The 21,664-nt window shown below is 36.0% G+C and overlaps 2 protein-coding genes across 3 annotated transcripts; one reads left to right on the forward strand and one right to left on the reverse strand.

Annotated features, from left to right (window-relative positions):
• The first annotated feature begins 469 nt into the window (after nt 1-469).
• LOC114758868 (zinc finger CCCH domain-containing protein 29-like) lies at nt 470-3,656 on the forward strand. The gene is made up of 2 exons (XM_028947960.1): nt 470-562; nt 1,214-3,656. The coding sequence occupies exon 2, from the start codon at nt 1,223-1,225 to the stop codon at nt 3,233-3,235; it is 2,013 nt and encodes a 670-aa protein (XP_028803793.1). The 5' UTR covers nt 470-562; nt 1,214-1,222; the 3' UTR covers nt 3,236-3,656.
• Nucleotides 3,657-7,381: 3,725 nt separating this feature from the next.
• On the reverse strand, nt 7,382-20,159 carry LOC114758865 (lethal(2) giant larvae protein homolog SRO77). Of its 2 annotated transcripts, XM_028947956.1 has the most exons (24): nt 19,954-20,159; nt 19,218-19,348; nt 18,586-18,667; nt 18,246-18,299; nt 17,569-17,660; nt 17,364-17,467; nt 16,094-16,166; nt 14,958-15,414; nt 13,088-13,423; nt 12,723-12,929; nt 12,476-12,574; nt 12,317-12,389; nt 11,574-11,701; nt 11,149-11,440; nt 10,841-11,070; nt 10,642-10,766; nt 9,702-9,819; nt 9,361-9,416; nt 8,669-8,762; nt 8,405-8,591; nt 8,268-8,333; nt 8,071-8,201; nt 7,933-7,995; nt 7,382-7,752 (listed from the first exon to the last, which is right to left on the reverse strand). In XM_028947956.1, exons 1-24 carry the CDS (start codon nt 19,999-20,001, stop codon nt 7,645-7,647), a joined length of 3,354 nt encoding a protein of 1,117 aa, XP_028803789.1. In that variant the 5' UTR covers nt 20,002-20,159; the 3' UTR covers nt 7,382-7,644. The 2 variants fall into 2 exon arrangements, with proteins under 2 accessions (XP_028803789.1, XP_028803788.1); XM_028947955.1 differs by lacking the exon at nt 18,586-18,667 and having other exon boundaries at nt 19,954-20,158.
• Nucleotides 20,160-21,664: the final 1,505 nt, after the last annotated feature.

Below are 21,664 nucleotides of genomic sequence, written 5' to 3' on the forward strand. Positions count from 1 at the left end.
TATCTAACTTTTTTAATTTAATCAAATTAATTAAATAAGTATTTATATTAAAAACCAGGGAGTTCTTTTATTGGGTATTAATTGATTAATAAAATGATTAATTAATACTAATTGAGAAGTTGTTCCAACGGATCAAGAGAAAGCTGAGCGCAGGGGAGCCAAGAGAGAGCGCGTAAAATTGAAGCCAGGCGATTGTGGAAGTGGAAGTGGGTTCCACATGCAACGTTGTGAATTTAGTTTCATTTCAATTTCATTTGCATTTCATTTCGGGGAAGATAGACACGAACGACTCTGAAAAAACAAACAAACCTCTGAGAGGAGCCTGTGGGGCCCGCGCGTGTTGAATAATTGACTTTGACCTTCACAGAAACAGCTACGAAGAAAGAAAAATTCACACTTTCCTCTCTTCTTCATCGCTGGGGGCAGAGACAGAGAGGATAAAAGGGCAGAGGCTCCTCTCTCTCTTTCTCATTCTTCTCAATCGAGGTCTTCTCGATTTCCCTCTAGCAACTAAGAGCGAAAAGGAAGAGACACTCTGATATCTTACTCTCACCCTAGTGAGGTATGCTGTATTCTCGAGCAACTTTTAGTTCTTGGTGTTCTGATTTGCTTATGTTGTTTGGGTTTTCGTGTTCTGGTTTGATCTGGGTCGGTGTTGGTGATCTCCGGGATGGGTTGTTCTGGGTGGGTACGAGGAATGAGCTTTTTCGGTCTGATTCTTGGTACAAGTTTGAAACCATCATTTGAAATTTGGTTGTGGGGGTTGCTGCTTTCGTCCCTTCTCTTTCTATGACGTTTTAAAATTTTCTTATCAGAATTCCTGTATAAAGTAGGTATTGCCGGACCAGGTTGTTAGTATGGGTTGTTGACGATTTTGTTAAGGATATGTTCTGACTTTTTGTTCTCCTAATGGAATTTTTAGCGTAGGTTTGTTCTCGGTTGGGTTGGTGAGAAAAATACAGCACAAGAATTGTTAGCCTTTATAAATTTTCGCTTAAATTTATGGGGATGTTATCTTGCAGTGCATCCCTCAAGATTTGAGAACCTAGGTCCTTTAGATACCAATGGAAAGTTTTATCTTTAACTTCTACTCTGACATGGGTATTCTGTTTTTCTTTCTTTTTGCCGAATGTCTAACATAGATACTCAAACATTTTAATGTAAGGAAATGATGTTTTGTGGCTTATTCAGTTTGTGTTGTTCGATTATGCAGGACTTTGATATGTGCGGTGGCTCAAAACCTAAGCTTTCTCCCTCTAATAACGACATGGATAGCGAGTTTCGGAAGCAGGATTTCTATGTTCTTGGTAACATCTCAAGTCTGCTGGAGCTGTCTGCCACCGATGATCTCGAAACCTTCAGAAGGGAAGTAGAAGAGAAGGGTTCTGACGTGAACGAGGAAAGTCTTTGGTATGGAAGAAGAATCGGATCGAAGAAGATGGGATTGGAGAAGAGGACGCCTCTCATGGTTGCTTCTTTATTCGGAAGCACCGAGGTGCTGAAGTATATTATTGAAACCGGTAGAGTTGATGTGAACAGGGCCTGTGGTTCCGATAAGGCCACGGCTCTCCACTGTGCTGTTGCCGGTGGCTCTGAATCCTCGCTTCAGATTGTTAAGCTCTTGCTTGATGCAAAGGCAAGTCCTGATTGCCTTGATGCTACTGGAAATAAGCCTGTTAATTTGATTGTTCCTGCCTTTAGTTCTTCATCCAACTTGCGAAGGAAGGCGATGGAGTCGTTGCTGAGAGGTGATGAATTAGGTGGGGAAAGTCATCAAATTATCGAACAGGAGGAGGAGCAACAGAAAACTGCGGCGCCTTCTTTAGCATCAAAAGAAGCAGCAGAGAAGAAAGAATATCCTGTTGATATATCTTTGCCTGACATAAACAATGGTATATACGGAACAGATGAGTTCAGGATGTACAGTTTCAAGGTGAAGCCGTGTTCGAGGGCATACTCTCATGACTGGACTGAGTGTCCATTTGTTCATCCCGGGGAGAATGCAAGGAGGAGGGATCCACGGAAGTATCCTTACAGCTGCGTTCCTTGCCCGGAGTTCCGCAAGGGAAGCTGCCCGAAGGGGGATGCCTGTGAGTACGCTCACGGTGTTTTTGAGTCATGGCTCCATCCTGCTCAATACCGAACAAGGCTTTGCAAGGATGAGACTGGTTGCTCAAGGAAAGTTTGCTTCTTTGCTCACAAACCTGAAGAGTTGCGCCCTGTGTATGCTTCCACTGGTTCAGCAATGCCTTCACCAAAATCCTTTTCTGCTAGTGCAATTGACACAACAGTTATGAGTCCATTAGCTCTTAGCTCCTCATCTTTGCCCATGTCAACTGTGTCAACACCACCCTTGTCTCCTTTGGCTGCTTCATCTCCCAAGGGTGGAAGCTTGTGGCAGAACAAAATAAACCTCACCCCGCCATCCTTGCAACTCCCGGGTAGCAGGCTGAAGGCGGCCTTAAGTGCTAGGGATCTTGATTTGGAGATGGAACTGCTCGGGCTAGAAAGTCCGGCTAAACACCAGCAGCAGCAGCAGTTGATAGAAGAGATAGCTCGAATCTCTTCCCCATCATTCCGGAACACAGATTATAGTAGGATGGGTGATTTGAAGCCAACTAACCTCGATGACCTTTTGGGATCTGTTGATCCTTCTGTTCTTTCTCAACTTCATGGAATGCCTACTCAGCTGCAATCTCCAAATGGGCTTCAGATGCAGCAAAACATGAACCACCTTCGGGCAAGCTATCCCACCAACCTTCCTTCCTCACCGGCAAGAAATTCCTTGGGTTTAGGGTTTGATTCATCATCTGCTGTGGCAGCAGCAGTGATGAACTCCAGATCTGCAGCCTTCGCAAAGCGAAGTCAAAGTTTTATTGATCGTGGGGCAGTATCACCCCGCCATTTTGGGCAATCTACGGCCTCCAACACCGCCTGTAGGGTATCTTCTGCACTTTCAGATTGGAGATCCCCTGATGGGAAATTGGATTGGGGCATGAATGGAGATGAGCTGCACAAACTGAAGAAATCTGCTTCTTTTGGGATCAGAAACAATGGAAACACTAACGCTACTATGGCACGGTCTGAAAATTTTGAGCCAGATGTGTCGTGGGTTAATTCTTTGGTTAAAGATGCCCCCTCTGAGAAGCAGCAGCAACAATTTGATCCCAGTAGAGAGATGCTCCCACCATGGGTGGAGCAGCTATATAGGGAACACGAGCAGATAGTTGCATAAGCAATGGCTGCCATGGCAACGCTCCTTGATTATTCTGACAAAGTTTATTTATTTATTTATTATTATTATTTTGAATTTTTATAACTATTCCACATTACATAGAGTATAGTCAGAGATAGGACAAGGAGTGCTGCAAAGAATAAAATCCTGGATATTCACAGAGATTCGAGAGGGTAGCAACTTTTCTTCTAGTTCAATGATGAGGAGAAAAATGAAGCAGCGATGCCTTTTTACCCCCTGTAATTGTATTATCTGATTATTTCTCCTTTCTGGAAGTTTGGGTGTATTATCTTTAGCATGGAAAATTTTATCATTGCTGAAGGAGCTTGTCTGTTTTAGTCTTTACACACATCTGTACAAGTACAACTTCCGAAATCTGTGCCCTTTTCAGTGAAGTATGAAGTGTCATTTATTTCCAAGAGGATGAGCACTTTTTTTTTTCCTGATTGCATTCTCCTATTGCTTCTGAATCTAATGGTTGAACCAAAAACTCGGCTGCTCGTAGCTATGCTTGAGGGTTACCTATGATTCCGTCAGAAGATGAATATGAACGCCAAATCATATCGATAGAGGATAAGAGGCAATGACAATGCGCGTTGATATGATGGTAGTGACTATTACGAATCATTAGCGTGCAAATTTATGCCTTAAGAAAGATGCGGCACGTTTAATTTAAAATGAAGCAAATGGTCCAAGAACGTTTTATTTGAGACAGCCGGAAGCAGATATATTGATTTAAAATTGATTAGATTCTAACAGTTTAAATTTATTTATCTATTTTTTATCATAATATTTATTTTTATAAAATGTTATAAAATATTAAATCTGAACTATTGGAGTTTTGATCCAATAATTGTGAAAAGAAAAAGAGAGTGGTGGAGGGGAAGAGGATGGAAAGGTAGTGGAGAGAATCCAAGTCTAAGTTTTCAACCAGATCAAGTTGTGCTCGTAAGAAACGCCATTTGTATCAGAAATTTTGTTGAATCAGCTATTTATGGATGGTTAGAACTCATAGAAGGGTGTGGGTGCGCGCGAATACCAGGATAGGTGTTTGGAGAAGAACTGATGAAGCAAGTGGGACAGATGTCATAAGATAAGGAAGATGAGGAAATTGCATGGGATAGGTAACAGCATTATTTAAAACAATTGAACCCCACCTGACCATTAAATGCATATGTCCTTTATAAATAATCCATTTGAAATTCTTGTGGACTTACTTGCTCACAATTCTCACACGCGCGCGCACCTACAAGCTGATTCAAAGGGATATAAAATCGTACCACTACAGTGGACAAAGGAAGAAAAAATAGGTGATGGGCAGAAGTTGAGGTGAAGCAAGAGGCTTCGTGGAGAGTGCGCTGGGATGGGGCAAAAAGACAGGGGATGATAAGAAGCAAAAGGAAGAGTACAAGTTTGAAACGGAGGCTCGTGTTTGTGTTGGAAAAGGTTGTCATCCAGATGAGAGGAACACGTGGGACCCACCATTTGGACGTTTGTGTAAGTTCGTCCAATCAGGAAATGAGTTGGTTTTGTTGAGTCCAGCAACCCCCACTGGCCAATGCATTAGCCCCCCCCCTTTTGAAAAGCAGAGACCGCTTTTTTGGTTTCTTCTCTCAAGCCAGCCAGCTTCCTTCCTTCCTTCCTTCCTTCATGCCTTCTTCCATTTGGTTTCCCTCCACCTTCATCGACTCACTATCCCGCACTCTGATGCTGGGAGCCACTATGTAACTATAATACTACTTACATAATTTCTTAAGATTCTATATATAAGCTTCAAATTATTGGCCAAAAAATATATATATATATAAGCTTCAAATTTAGAGATATGTATTTTATTTTACAACTTTCAATTTAGATTTGTTTTAATATTTAATGTATTTTTTCAATATTGTCCATAATTATTTCTTTCTTGTTACATTTCTCCACATACTTTCTTTCATTCTTTTTTTTTGTTTATTATAAAGGCACATTTGGAAACAAAAATATATTTTTAAATATTTATTATTTTTAACTACTTATTTATTATTCATAAATCAGTTATTTAAAACTTATAATAAAGCAGATGGAGCATATTGAAGGATGTCACGGTATAATATATCTTAAAAAGCACGAATTGCTTCACTATTCTCCTTCACTACCCTGGTTTGACTATACTACTTGTTTGGTTGTGCTAAAAATGATGTGACTCTAATATTTCATAAACATTTAAAAAGAATTTTTCTCTAGATGTCAGTTCACATGTTGAACAGTGTTTTTTTCAAAAGTAAACTTAATTAGTTGTCGAACTAAAATTAGAATCACAAGCATACGTAGTATTCTTTCGATTTTTAATATAAGACTTATTTAACTTATTTGATTAGATTAAGAAAGTTAGGTAAATTAGTTAATTATAAGAAATGTGACATATTTTTCTTAAAATACCATACTCATCTTTCTTAATATCTCCTATCTCTCTTTTACTTGATTATAGTTGAAGGAGTATCTATAGGGATAATTTAAAAAAATTAATAAATATGAAAAATAGATTTTATATTTAAGATCAAAACCAACTTAATAATTAAGTCCTATATTAAGGACTGGAGGAGTATATCATAATATAATGAATGTCAGAGAATTAGTTCAGCTGTATCACTTTGACTTAAGTACATAAACTCAATATTGTTGGAATTGCAGGTTACTAACTGGTGTTAACGCAACCCAGCTGGTGGAAGAATTTCTTAGATGAGACAAATGTGACATCCCGTGCAAGTAAAGTGGATGAAGCTTCACAGCTTTCTTTTTACTGCCAACATTTTGCTTCTACAGTTGATTAGTGGCCTTTCCCATCCAGATTGATAGTTACAAAAAGCGGTCCGCACTCAGTGCTCATCAAGCGATGAGCAATCTGGGCCATTCAGATCCAATCTAAACGGTCCAGACTTAATATTTTTAAATAATTATTTAAAATAAAAAGATTATATTTTAAAGAATGATAATTAAGATATTATCTTTATTTTTTATCCTATATCTATTAATTAATTATTTTAAAAAAATAAAAATAAAAATAAAATTAAAATTAAATCTGGACCGTCCAGATCTAATGAGCATTGGGTACTCATCAAAACTGATGAGCACCCAATGCAAATCCACAAAAAGATTATATTCTCAATACTTCATTATATTGAGTCTTATGTATTAAATAAACTTCCTTTTTATTCTGAAATGATGAATCTTCAGTTGGGCATAATTCTCTTGGAATAATCTTGAAGCATGCCATTATCATCCATTGGAAGGATTATTTTGTACATTTGTTCTCCCATGATGTAACCAGCATCCGAGTCTACTGTGGCTAATATATTGGCCAAGTGACACCTGATACTCATTCTTAACATAAGCTGTGTATTCTTTTCCAACAATCACAAACTGGAATTCGTTTAAGGTTTAAGACCTTGTCCTTCACCCTTTTTTTTTTTTTTGAAACTGGCAAACGTTAAAACATTTGCAGATGTAGCTTAAACACATAATGTGAGCATCACAATGATGCCTGGGGTCATTTGAGCCAAGGTTTTCAAATAAAATCCTGCCCTTATGACAAGTTCCAGGGAATTTAGACCAAACTATTTCTAATTATTATCTTTTTTTAGCATATGCATGCATTTAGCTAGCAATTTTCAATACCTTGTACATTCTGCAGACCAATTTTCTTTTGACAATGCAGCAATGCAGCATGTGCTGTTCTTTTCAACCAATACAATGACATCAAATACCCCTATGCTTTTTAATGTAAAACATAATTAGCTAATTTGAGTATACTAAGGATGTTAATTAAATTAGTTAATATGATATTTTTTTTAAAACACTTTAAACATCTCCCTTAGTTCCTTCGTTCTCTCTTCTACTTGATTATTGTTAGAAAATATTAATAGTATTAATTTGAAAAAAATTGGTAAATATATAAAATAGGTCTTATATATATAACCAATATCAACTATCTAATTAGGTCATATATTAATAACCGTATGGTACTATACAATGATAAAGATTCATAACCCGCCACCCTTTTCAATACATAGTCACCTATTTGGTACATACATGAAAGAATAGGGGGGGGGGAGAAGGAGGCCAAACACTTCTCCCTTCCTTGACGGTCAAATTATATGCTAGCCCGCATGTCAAATTATACGGATCAAGTCACGGCCACCGCACGTCTGTACATGGGATGGACACAAAAATTTCTCCTTTGTAACATAAACAGGTGAAAGCTGACTCACATAGGGTTGACTTCTTTGCATGATGAGAGATCTATGCCCTAAAATTTAGGTTTTAGTAACCTTATTTAAAATAGCTACCTGCGAAGAACCCCAGTGAGTCCAGTTCAACTTTTATGAGAGTCTAGATATCCTGATTTAGATGAAGGACGGTGCATTTTGTCATATCTGCCACCATTTACGGTTTTCCATTCTCTTGGCAAGTTCTTTTGCCATTGATGCGAAGTCTTCCGCCCCACTTTGCAGTTCTTCAGTATGTTGGCTGAGCATCTAGGATGGTTTAAAATGGTGAGTAGAGATAGTCAGAAAATAGGAAGACTGCATTCAGTGGGCAAAATTTCAGAAAACTGTCTGCATAAAATTTTCCAAATTTAAGTGCACCGAACTGTTTAGGGAGAATTTCATGGAGGTTTCTTCTATGGGGGAAAAGCAGCTTCTCTATAACCTAACCTGAAGTTTTTCTTGGCGTTCAAGAAGCTTATCCTTCGCAAGTGCAGCAGCTGCAGAGGCATCCTGAAAGAACTCAAGATGTCAAATATGCAATCTATAATAAATAGGACTTTCAAATTGTTCACATCTCAGATTTACCCCGGCGTTTCTGTATTTGGCCTTGATTTCCTCCGCTGTTCTCTGTCTCGGTTTTGTATCAGTGCTTGCACCCTCAAATAATTTCTGTTTGTCTGCCCCTTTTCCTTTGTTGTCAGTTCTTTTTCCTCTATCTGCAAAGCACACGTTCGTCATTCAAATGATAAAATACTTGAAGGGGAAAATGATGATAGATATACCTGTCTTGTCAATATCACTTTTCTGAGGATAGTTGACAACTAAAGGTTCGTCAATGTGAATTTGATCTGCACCAAAACAACGTGGACATTCAGACGTTTTGGTATTTGTGGCAGCGGATGATGCTTTTAGAACAAACCTATGTCAAGCTCAAATGGATCTTGCTTATCAGCTGTGGCAGAGGAAGCCTTTAAGAAGGGGGGACAGGAGAAAAGTTTCTCTAAATTTGCAGAACTATAATGATGAATTGCTTGATTTTCCTCCTCCACTTTACCCGCTTTTAGGTTCTTGACAACATTAACCAAGATACCTGGATACTGTCGCCCCTACAGCAAAAGAGATTACAAATGCTTAAAAATATATGGAAAACAACAGAAGTAAAGAAAGCTAGAACAAACTGGACCTGTTCTTCATTCTGGTTTGTAGGTAGGCTTGCTGTAGCATCCACGGCCGCTGCAAGGACCCTATCATGTAGACAAGGCAATGACTCAGGAATCCTACAGAAATTCAAAAGTTTACATTAGGCGCCATTGTTTTGAATACGAATGCTAATTCACATTCCCCAATCATTTCTGGATTCGATGGGCAGATGATTTGGCAGAGAACAGCAACCAAAGATCAAATCAACAAAATCTCAGAATTGCTTGTTGTCAATGATCACGCAAAAAGGTCAAAAAGTGGTGACCGGAGGGGTAGTAATAGATCGCGCAAAACATAAGCCCTAAGAAAACAAGAAATTTACAAGACCATAAAATAAACTAAAACAATATATTTTCGTTAAACAAAATAGAATCCAAAATTAGGTCAGAAAAAATTTCTCAAGTTTCGTCAAACAAAATAGAACTTCAAAAACTAATAGAACACAAAAGTGGAACGAAAGAACCATTTCCGAAGACAAAATTCTTCCTACTTAAATTCAATAGTAAAGCTAGAATCTTTATGACAGATAATATGCTCAAAATTTTGATATCATTCAATTTATCAAAAACTGCCATTTAATGTTGCGAGAAATTAATCAAAAAATCTGCATGTACATACCAAGAATCGGGTTAAAAAAAAAAAGGGCCTAGAAAAAGGGAGGAGAGAGAAAATTACCAGAGTTCATATTCACATTTCAACAGTGATACAAAAGCAGTTTCATTCCCGTTGACCTATAAAACAAGAGCCATGAGCCCAATAATAAACCAGAACGAACCTGACTATCTACCAACGCATACTGTCCAGAGGATCAAAAATTATTTCAGAGGTCCACAACACATCAAATATTATTTCATTCTTTATGGTCATTCTTTTTCCCTTCACCTCTCAAGGCATCAATATCAACGCCAAGTTTAAGACTCTACAGCACAAGTTGGATAGAAATAATAGACCAATCAGATAAGTTATGGCAGTAAATACTATCAACATATCTTCATTCAAGAACAGAATTTTCAGACCAGAATAAGTTGTCCATTAGAGGAAGAACATATTGTCTTCTCCATGTTGGTCTTCAAGCTCCATCGTAGAATTGCTATTAAAGAACATTCCCCCACCACTTCCAGAGTTGGTATGGACCTGCTCAAAGTGACTTAACATCCATCAAATGCTTGTCGCCAGAAAAAAAGCTTATTAATGTACACATTGGCGTCCCAACAAAAGCAAGGATGATTCAAAAAGCAATATGATGGGAGTATGCAAGGAAATGGTATATGGAATAGGACTATCAGGGCAGAGGAAATATATCATATTTGTACAGATGGAAATTCATCATAATAAGGATATTCTCTGTTAGGCCAGTATTTGGCTTTTTTTTAAAAAAAAAAATTTAATATAAAATATCTACTAAATGAGTTTTACTTAAAAAAATAGGGATTTCTGATTATCAAATTGTAATATATATTTGGATTAATGGAATTTTGCTAATTATGGAACCCTATGTACTTTGGATCCTCACCTTACGATTTGAAATTTATATTACAGTTGAGGTGTTTCTGATGCCCATCCTTTCTAAACTCCCTGCCTCCACCCTATCCCGTTCTTTCTATCTTTCCTTCACATCTATTCTCCCTCCCCCCAGTGATGAATAAGAAAATTAAAGAACTAATTATTGCACTTCCACTCAATTTTCATATATAGGAAATCAAGAGTATTAATATAATGCTAATGAGGCCCCCACGTAGAACATTGTTTGTGTGAAAAAGTTTTCAAAGTTTTATAGGAAGATAAAGATTTTGAATATAATCAGTGTCTTTATCTTCTCACCCTGCACCAACTGTCTTTTTTTCGGGGCAAGAGGTGGTTTGCCACTTTCGTGAACTTAAGCATCTGCTAATGACTTGAAGTGGGTAAGCACAACATAACAAAGTAAGAAATAAGGAAGTTTAATAAGCAGTTCACCTCAATTCAATGTCTCCAGTTTGATACAGCACAACCAACCCACACTCTTTCCCACCTTTCATTAATGTAGTTGTCCAACAACATCGGTTTACGAGGTTCACCCTCCGAATGTACTTACTGCTACCCTGTAATATGGCAGTTCCATTAAATGGTATAGAAGGAGACGATAAATTCAGAATAACAATGGACATGGAAAGACCTCAATCACAGATTTCATAGAGTGTATGCTCAATTGACTCTCACAGCAAAGCAAAATGAGTGAGTTAGATAACATCTGAGCAAAATATGAACTTTCTACAGTTGTGACAGCTTCAGCTTCAACAGGTGCACTTTCGGACTGAACATTAGCTTGTCCAAATTCAGATCCAGAATCAGCATTCAGAGGTGAGTTGGATAAATCTTTTCCACTTGATGGTTCACAAGTACCATCTGAAAAAATATGGCACGATATGGGGTACAAGTCATGGGCACGCTATAATATCTACTTTTCATCAATAAAATACTTGCCTATAATATGCATGGAGATTAAATTTGATTCTTTCTTTGGGGTTATTGACACATTGCAAACCATATCCCCTGATGCAGTATCTGTGGCAATAACATTTGCGTCTCTTGTTGCAGAAACTAACAGCCCTTTTCCACGACCGTCAGAAATATTGGTTGCAGATTTCTGCGGACTGTTTGGTAAGCAACAACCATCTGAAAATTTGACATTCAGAGAAATTATTGGTGAAGATACACTAGATTCCTCACTGGTGAGAAAGAGAACTGATGGTTCTATGATATCAAACATAGCAACCTGCAAAGTGGATTTAAAAATAAAAAGTTTGAGACTTGAGAATAGTTTAACTCAAATTGTATATAAGTCAACACATTAACCAACAGTAAACGAACTATATCATTTAGAAACATAAAATTGTCGAAGATCTCACTGTTCCACATTCATATCCGACGGCAAGCTTTGCCCCCAGGTTTGCAAACTTTAGGCTGCATACAGGAGAACTTTGAAGGGAAAATACTCCAGTACAATGAGGTCCATTCCCTTTAGGGGTCTTTTGAACTGTTACATTTCATATGTATTGATTAAAATCAGTGATTAGAGGAAGAAAATTCTATGTTCAGCTCACACACCAGAATATAACTAAGATTATTGTGGAACTGACATGAAATACTCCCTTCAGTGAGTAGAAGACCAAATATTGAAACATTTTTACAACCTAGTTATCTTGCCCTTACCCAGAAGAACGATTTTCAGCTTAAGAGTTCACCATAACCATGTGGTTAAGAGTTCAATCCTCACCATCTTATTTGTATCATCAAATCAAATTTTAACACAAGATAATGGTGGGCTTGTGTGAAGTCCCAGGGGGATTTTCCATGATGCGGCAAATACGGTAAAACTATTTTGAGTCTCCAACTTATGCTCACAGATAGAATGACAAAAATAAATCAAATCACATATGTGACATTGATAGGTTTAGAAGGTTACATCTTTGCTTAATGTAGATAAAAGTCTCTAGATATGAAACTCCCTCAACCATATAAATTCTAAAATGGGTCTCTTACAGCAATTCTTGTCCTTGTGACGGGGTTCCCTGAATGATAACTATAATACCTTCCTAACACTAAAAACAAGTAAACAGAATTATGCTTGCAAATTAATGAGAAAACCAACCTTTGTTTTCATTTTCTGTCACAAAGTAGACGTTCATTTCATCTGAACTCCCAACTAGCCCATATAGACGAACCTATATGCTTTCATTGGATAAAATTACAAAGGATTCATAAGTTTATTGTATAAAAAAGGGAGGAAAATAATACATAAAATTTTTACCAGGCCACATTTATTGCCAACTGCCAACCGTAAAGTATCCGGGCAAAAGTCCAATGCTGATACTGCTGCACTTGCACTATCAATTTTAATACCATTCACCTGCCAATTGCAGAATTCATTTCCAAATGAAGGGCAAGATCAAGTCACTAACGTAGGAGCTTTCTTCCGTAACAATGAAAGTTCAATAGGACTTTTCCTATTTACTTTAAACAAAATCACCAGTTACAAAATAGTATAATATGCTAACCTCAGATGTCATATTGTACACTAATGTCAAAGAAGGATGGGTCACATCCCATATCCGAATAGATCCATCTTGATAACCTGCTATGTACATTTGAAGGGCGTGAAGGTCTTCTTTCAAAAGCTGACCTGGAACTCCACCAGTCAAAGGCCACTTCATGCCACTACTTGTCTGATCTTGCGCTGCGCTCTGCTTGGCAGCTAATAGGATCTGGATAATCATCCTATGCAATTAGTAGCGCCAACAATTTTTTTTTTTTAAAATAAACGGAAAACTTATATCAGTGCAAATAATGTATCTATTTAAATTACCATAAGCATAGCAACTGAAAAAAAGAAGAATATTTAGACCTAGTGAGCATCCACTACCTCAGACAAGGCCCGATAACACTTCCCATCTCCATGTACCACACAAAGCTTTGCTGTTGTCATATATGGTTCAAGAGTGGGTATGACCATGGGATATTCCATTGAAGGAACGGATAAATTTTTTTCTTGTTGAGACATTAAGGAACACAAGCAAGCTTTGTCATAAAGATGCAGCTGTCCAGGATTTGTCAATACATATAACATATTACAAGCTCTGTCTGAACAATAATCAGTTGATAATAAAACCATATCAGCAAAAGAACCATTAAGCGTAACATCAATACGGCCACTGCACTTGAGACTTTCAATCCCAGAAGACCAATCAACACTCAAAACCTGTATATAAGAAAACACCACATTATTGTGACATGTTAATTATCTAAATAATTTGAATATATTGAAATATTAAGAGACTGCTAATGTTCAATGCAAAACAGGTAAGAAAGAAACTAGTCCTATCCCTGAGAAGTGTTAATGTAAAATATCCAACATCATGAGCCACATTCACCCGTGTTAATGAGAACAACAGAACGCAAATAAATCATTTATAATAAAGCATGACACCATGAGACCTAAAGTCCCAACCCCCAAAAACACATTTAAAAAAAAATCAAAAGAAAAGAAAAAGGTTTCAAAGCCACATTCACCCACTGGTTTGTTTGGATGCCGCTCAACCCACCTTGCGGCATCTTTGTTCCTAGTTTTGACCAAAATAATTCAAGTGATTAAAATCTCATTAATGAAAGTATGGTTTGTGTATATCATTAACAACTAGCAGTACGCTGTGCAACTGCCCACGTACTTCAACTTTTTTTTTTTCCCCTTTTCCTTTTCTTTTTATTGGAAAACAAGGTGCTCCGATTGAAAAAGAATCATTTATAACAACATATATATTAATTTTATTTATATATAAAACAATACTATATTATCTGTAGGATGCATGAGAATTAATTTTGAATGTGCAATATTTTTGGTAAACAAAAAAATAAAAGAGGCTTATGAGGTCCATATGGCAGATGAACAATGATTCTACAGTAATATCAGATTTTGTTTTATATAATATATTGATGATTGATGGTCTCCTAGCCTTTTAAGGCTATTGCTAGGATGAAGCCAACGTTTGCAATTACAAGTGTCCACTAAATCTAAGAAATAATATTGGAACATTGTTAAATTATTCAAAATGTATATGAAACTGTTGAAGGTGCCGACTAGAGAAGAAAAGAAATATTTAATGTATTCATGTATTATTATTTCATTAATAATAAAAATAGTAGTAGTAGTAATATCCTCCTAGGTTAGGTTTAGATATTTTTTTTGGCCAACAGGTTAGTTTTAGATATTATATCTTCTGTTAATTTTTTATATCTTTGAAGATAAATCCAAGATATTAAGAACTAGTAAAGGATATGATATCTAGGATCCTATGTTTAGGGTTTTTGCTTCACCCTATATTAATACCTAATGTATGCAGCAGTTAAATCGTTGAATAAACAAAACAGAGGCGCATCACACCTCTATATTCTTCCAAAACAAAATTCAACAACGAAATTGTTCCTAGTTTTAACATTCACATGATTATTTTTGTTACAATCGTGGTAAAATTACATAGGATTAACAAACATCAATAGTGGAGGATGACATACTTCAAACTATGAAGGGCCAAACTAACTTTGGGCCAAACCACAAGATGGTAAACTATAAATTACCCCTTTTTCCTTTTTGTATTCCACTACAATGATCATGATAGAAACTAAGGGAGCCCTTTTCCTCATTATGCATTATCTGTTACATATATCACATTTTTGTAATTATTATAATTGCTAATATTAATTAAGCATCAAATAGTCACTGTGAGTATGGAACTTACAGTCAGAACTTCTTGAGACCCAATTTCATCGCCACCATAAACAAATAGAAGGCCCCCAGTATCACTGTTTGATTTATTTGCACACCAATGTAGAACAATGACAGGTAGTCTTCTATCTGCTGATGATAATTGAAGCTTGACAACATGATTTGACATCTTTTTAGCTTGATGACCAGTGGAAGAGTCAGCAGTTGACAAGTCCCAGAACATTATATCACCATCTATGTAACCAACAGCAATAACCGATCCATTATTAGATGCCCAACAGACAGAGCTTATCTCCTTATCTTCTTTATGATCTGATTTATTATCTGACAGCGTATCCTCAGAATTATTTGGATGAGTAATCATTTGTTTATCCTTTAACTCAAGGTCCCTATGTCCTCTGATGACAACAACTTTATCTCCAGAAGCATCCCATAGCACAAGCACTCCATTCTCATATGCAATCAGCAGTCTGCAAAAGGATCCCATAATAATAATAATAATAAGTTGAACATAGCTATAACAAATCGTACCAGTTCTAGTTTATGTGCAACTCAAAACTAAGCTGTAGACTGAATTTGTAATGCTTCATGGCACATAACAGCTGATTCAATGTTCCGAGAAATGACATTTCCATGTTGCTTGCAATCAATTACCATAATCAAATAGCGATATGAATAATATGATGAAAATTGATAGCACGGTTGAAAGTGATATAGAAACCACCTTAATGGTAATTTAGAATAAGAGTTCGATTGTTTGAAATTTCCTCATGATTGTCATCGCAGAATCTTATTTGATAATGAGTTTAATACATTGTCATACAACAAAAGGCAGATAACGGTGACTACAAACGAAAATATAGACAAAAGATTTCATCTTCTTTTAGACGTCATTTCAAAGGAAATTCGTCTTTCTCTTATGGTTATAACTCTTTTAATGGAGTCAGGCTGATGATGCAACTCAAACTCAAGCCAGTCTGTTATCAATCTATCGTTCTGAAAGAACAAGCACCACAGCACAGTTCATTTAATCATGAATGAGCCAACTCAGCCAAGGAGCTCTGTAATTACCTAAAACTCTTGTCTCGCATTCTTCTCATACAACTTAATTACGTCAATCAGAGAAAGATTAAAAGATGCTCATCTTGCCTGTTTCCCTCAGAAGCAGGTTGATGAAGAACTCTGACCACCGAAACACAATCAAGTGACATCCCAGTTGCTTCTGCAAAAGCAAGCAATTTTTTTTTAATAAGATAATAGACTTAAGAGAAATTACATGATTGTCCATATTATAATATTAATTCAAATTAGACATCAATTATAAGCTTAAAGAATATCAATGACAACAGTTTTCCAATAATATGCCTTGACAAAGAAATGTCAATTGAAATGGCATTACAGGCGTCAAAATGGCAACCAAGGAAATCTGTATAGAATATTATCCATGGAGGAAGAGAAGTAACATAAGAATACACAAAAAACCTAAAAAGCCATTCAAGCAAATGAAAGGGTCCGGTCTGGCATACTCCAAACCTGGGATTCAAGTATTCTCATAATGATGGATCACATGAGCACCATGGTGCACTAACATTGACTAGTTACCCTATACCTATAGCCCTTCTAGTAAAGTAGAAAGCTTTGTATCATCATAGGTTCATACAATATTTTCTCCTTGTATCTTGATCATTAAAAAAAAAAAAAAACATAGCTGAGAAGGAAAAAATGTTTCAATTTCCTGCAACAGAAGAGTACAAAGCAATATTATCATGTTCTGAGAAAACATTTTTTGCACCCAGGGAAATCTACTATTGACAAATTAACCCCACAAAAACCTTCATGTGGTTAAGCACGAGATCATAGAGTCAGAAGATATTGACATTATTCTAGCTATGCAATTATTTACCTTAGGGGTTTGTAATTGAATGCCTGGGGTCATTTATTATCTAGTTTGGCATTTGAATAAAAGCATTTTACTTATGGATAGGGTATCCAACATTGCAGTATTCCAGAAGGATCAGGATGATTGATATGAATAAGGCTTCTCCATCTAGGCTGCCTTTAAGTAGGTTTCTGACCAGTGGTCATTTAAAAATAGGACCTTTATGATCATTAATGTTAAATTTGGGATTGTTTTAATTCCTATTTTCAGTTTTTTCCTCTTTCTGTTTTGCATTGCTTCAATTCTCTCTTGCACAAATATAAAGTCACTTCAAGATATGTTGCTAGCCAGTTAAAACGTAAATCGATAGAGAGTTTCCTTGACCCGTGCTGGAAAGGATGGCATCTCATGTGTACTAGACGCGAAAGGAAAAAATTGCCTAGGCTGTTCTTAAACCAGCCATTTTGGGAAGTATGAAAATAATACTATTGCTTTCAGCTCAAGCATGGCATAAATGAACTGTAAGAAAGAAGAATTTACCAGCAATTACATTGGTGGGAACATAGTAAGGCAAGATCATTAGTTTTCTATTTTCAGCGTCAAACTTCAAGACATATACCATCCCATGCTCGCTTCCAATATACCTAATAGTTATCAACAGTTTAACAATGATTCAGGTCCAAATGCCAAAATGTCATCTGAAAGAACAGAAAGCAGAATGCAGATTGGAATCGATCTCTATTACATGTAAGTAGTGCCATAAATAACAGAGAAAGCAGTTACAGTAGATTCCCACTGTAAAGCAGAAGCTATATGCCTGCTTTCCAAATCCCAAACCTGCCATCATCAGAAACATATCGGACCAACTGATTAATGCAGCAGTGGAAAGGGAAAATGTATGAGAGTAGAGATAACGGAAATAAAACAAGCTCACCAAGATACTGAGCAAAATAAGAAAGCTCAGACCCTCAGAGAGATTAAAATATAGATTGAAATACACTAAACTTCCCAAGTTTGGCTAATCTATGTTAACATCTCTCTTGCTACAAAAATCATACTCAGCTCCCATGACATTTTGATATATGCTGCAGAATCCTCCCATCTAATTTATTTTCGGTTTAAGAAGTTATTTTTTGACACAATATAAAACTGATGTGATTTTATATTTAATATGACAGTAAAAAACAGGTTTTATAACTTTAATTTGGGAGGCAACCCATATAATATAAAATTTTAATTTCATTGAAGTTAAATAAATTGGAATGGGGTTGAATATACTTTTCAAGGCAAGAAGGACATCAAGTAGAATTTAGCTAAACAACAAAGGAAGTTAGTGTAATTTACTGAGACATATAACCATAAGAATAACAAAGAAAGCCACGTCATGACAGTTTAGAAGAACTTATAGTCTAAGGAGGGTACCTGAATTTCATTGTCAGCTGAGACACTGACAAGGAAACCTTGATTTTGCAAGAACTGTAACAGATATGCCAGACGTTAACAACAGATATCAAAATATTCATTGCATTCTCAAACTATAAATGAAAATATAAAAGTAGTTTCATTTAATGACCACATGTTTTTTCACATCTAGAGTTCAAGAACTTGTTTTCCTTTGCTAGATTAACAGACAAGTATTATGTGTACATTTACATGCACATGCATTACATGCAAGATAGCACATGAATTCCATAGATTGCACAAACTCAACAGACACACCAGCAGGGTGACAATAGATTTAAGATTGACACATGTAACAAACCTCTAAATTTTTGAATGACGAATGCTTTGGGGAGAAAAGAATCCCTTCAATGTTGTCACCACCAATTACCTTTATCTTCCATCTCTTCAAAGAATGAAGAAAATATGAAAGTCAGCTCATGAAGCCATACTACACTTAGATTATTTCCATCTGACAACTTCATGACATATTGATGTGCTACTATATTGCCGCTCAAGTAAATTTTATGTTTATAGGCAATTCACCCTTCAATATCAATACTAAAGTCATGTTAAGAATTCGAGTGATGCATGATTTCATGCCATTCTGATTAGGTTAAAATCAACAGCCAAAAAAACTATGTTAAGGCACATGGAATATCAAAGCCCCTTTCAGACTTCAGTCCTCTATCTGCTTTTACAGATCACTCTTTGTTCATATATTAATCAAGAGTTAAGATAATAAAATACTTCTGGAACAAAAGGTTATCAGCAAATCCAGAAGAATGAACTAAAAAGTCAAAACTACTTTGCAGATCTCCATAAACGGGAAAGCGCTAGTGTATACTTCAACTTGGTTCAGATGTAAACACCTGTCTAAATCTCAAATATTTTACCGATAAAGCTGGAATAAAAACGTATAGTTTCAACATAAGGTCAACAAAAAGAACTCACAGAGTTCCTATTGCCAACAGACGTTGAGTGTGATCAAAAGCCAGGATAGATGCAGTTGATGGGACGCCATAGTGGAGAACAACTTTGGGATCCAAATCTGCTGATGTGAAACTTCCCTGTCCCACATTATGCTGCCGAAGAGCACATGAGATGTTCAAGTGAAAGATTAAAGCTAATATATACACCAAACTGAAAACAAATATCAAGTGGGATGTGTGAAAGTTTAAATTTTTCTTGTGGCAGACAAAAGGGGAGAAAAGATTTTCTTGTCTCTTAAGCCACAGCCAGCGAACATAATAAGTAAACAACTAATTAAAACAAGAAACAGAAATATCAATCCGTTCTTCAGAACAACCATTCAATTGCTAATATTTCCAGCGATCACTAGAATACTCCTGGAATACCCAAAATAAAGGTGCGGGATCAAACCAGAAACATTGTGACAAAAGAAGGAGGAACAAGTTCAATTCGAGAACAATAGTTTTGGTTTGTCGTGGCTTTACTCCGACACCCAGTTTCAAAAACGTATCGGATTAAGTTTCAAATTGCTTAGTCCAAAGAATTCAGAGTGATATGAACTTAACAATGTAATATTACTTTCTCACAAACTGAATTGGAAACAGATGTTTCTCTGCTCTATGCGTGACGCCCCGGCGACATTCTTCATCGACATTGATCGGCGATAATTACAGAAAATCAGGAAAAATAATGAAAATAATAGAGATAGAGCACATACCTGAGGACGGTGCTCTGGTGTGTGTTTCTGAAATAATTTAGCAAACATTGCGGATGATCCAAGAGGCTCTTCTCCTATCTCAGCTGGTCAGTTCGTTGGAGATGCATTTCTTTCGTATTCATTCATATTTCTGTTTCTTCGGTGCTTCAAGTAATGTAGGAATGATCAGGATGATGCATCATGAATGCGACGCCCGTAGAAATTTCCCCGTGGAACGGTGATGCGAGCTTCTTCTTTTTTTTTTTTTTTTTTTTTTAACCACCACCAGGTGATGTGAGCCCGAGGGACGGATTCTTTGACCGTTGGATCTTTCAAGTTAGCTTGGGTTGCAAGGTAAATGATTTGCTGCCCTGCATCTGAAAAAACCCCAACCCAAGAAGAGAAAGTTGGGCCCACGATAAGAAATGAAAAAGTCGTTAAAAAGCTGTTACTTTATAATGCATATTTTTCTAGATACTATAAAAAATATTTTTTATGGAAATAATTTGTTTATATTTTATAGTTTATATTCATATCATCTTCTTGTTTGATGAGATGGTGTGAAATTTCCGTCCATAGGTTTGTAATATTAATACTTTTGGTGAAATTTTATTCTTTTAAAATTATTTTGGTATAAAAATCAGTTTTTGTTGGTAAAAAAATTAGTTTTTTTTAACTGAGATACAAAAATTAGTTTGACAAACCATTAATTTGACTAGTAGTTTTCCCAACGACTAGTAGTTGATTCTGAGGTTTAGGTTTCTTTTGGCACATGGTTGAGGTTGTTCATCTGAATTTTTTTTAATGTGCCTTTCTTTTTTTTTTCTTATGCTGCGAAAAATTAAAATTTAAAACTAAAATTTTTTTGGACAAAATTTAAACCTAAAATTTGAGTTTGGACATGGGAACAACTTGGTTTACATCCCTCTACGAATGAAAAATGAATTGACTAATTTTAAAAGCCGCATAATGTAGTAATTCTTCGGCTCAATGTATACAATTTCTATGAGAAATACTTGGTGGATTTGGACCCCCCTCCCCAAAAAATTAATGCGTAGTGAATACGAGCATTATTTTTTAAATACGAGTGTTTGTTAGAATAATAAAGCGTTCTTTTTTTTTAAAACCAGAGAATAAAGTGTATTTATCTAATCCATGCAAGACAATTAGAATGACATGAATCCAGCCATTGAAGCGGCTAGCCGAGCATATCCAGTCGGTTGGTTGATATTCATTGGTTTTATGTTAAGATTGTAGGAAACGTTTCAATATCTCAAAATCACTTTAAAAAAAATATTTTCATTTAAGTAAAAATAAAACACATCTTACGTGTTTATTTTATATATCATAAAATTATTTTTAAAAATTATGATTTGATTTACACTCAAACATTTTAATAAACCATGTTAATTAAAGTGCGAGCGTGAGGGGAAAAAAAAGAGAAAGAAAAAGAATTTACAGCATGGATCATCGTTGTACAGTTTTGCTTTGGAATAAATATATGATTTATTTTCTTTACACCAAAAAAAAAGATGTACATGACGTATCTTTAGGCCAAAAATGCAGAAGCAAAATTGCGTACACGACTTTTCTTCTCTTTTAATTTCCTTGAGAAAAGAAGTGGCCACCGGTAATGAAGCAATTTCAAGTACTATTATTACACATGACATGAATCTTATAAAACTATTATTAAAATATTTTATAAATTAAATTTTTATACCACAAGTTCACA

The sequence above is a fragment of the Neltuma alba genome, unplaced genomic scaffold (assembly GCF_004799145.2).
Source record: "Neltuma alba isolate B1F8T4 unplaced genomic scaffold, ASM479914v2 tig00010760_pilon, whole genome shotgun sequence".
NCBI classification, from domain to species: Eukaryota; Viridiplantae; Streptophyta; class Magnoliopsida; order Fabales; family Fabaceae; genus Neltuma; species Neltuma alba.

Bases quoted from the DNA above. Each gene is read 5' to 3' on its own strand.
- LOC114758865 (XM_028947956.1), bottom strand. From the start codon at position 20,001: ATGTTTGCTAAATTATTTCAGAAACACACACCAGAGCACCGTCCTCAG. The intron at 13,424-14,957 runs GTAAGTTCCATA...TCTTATATACAG, and splicing joins GGTCTCAAGAAGTTCTGACT to GTTTTGAGTGTTGATTGGTC. The intron at 11,441-11,573 runs GTGAGATCTTCG...TCCACTTTGCAG, and splicing joins TCGGATATGAATGTGGAACA to GTTGCTATGTTTGATATCAT.
- LOC114758868 (XM_028947960.1), top strand. From the start codon at position 1,223: ATGTGCGGTGGCTCAAAACCTAAGCTTTCTCCCTCTAATAACGACATG.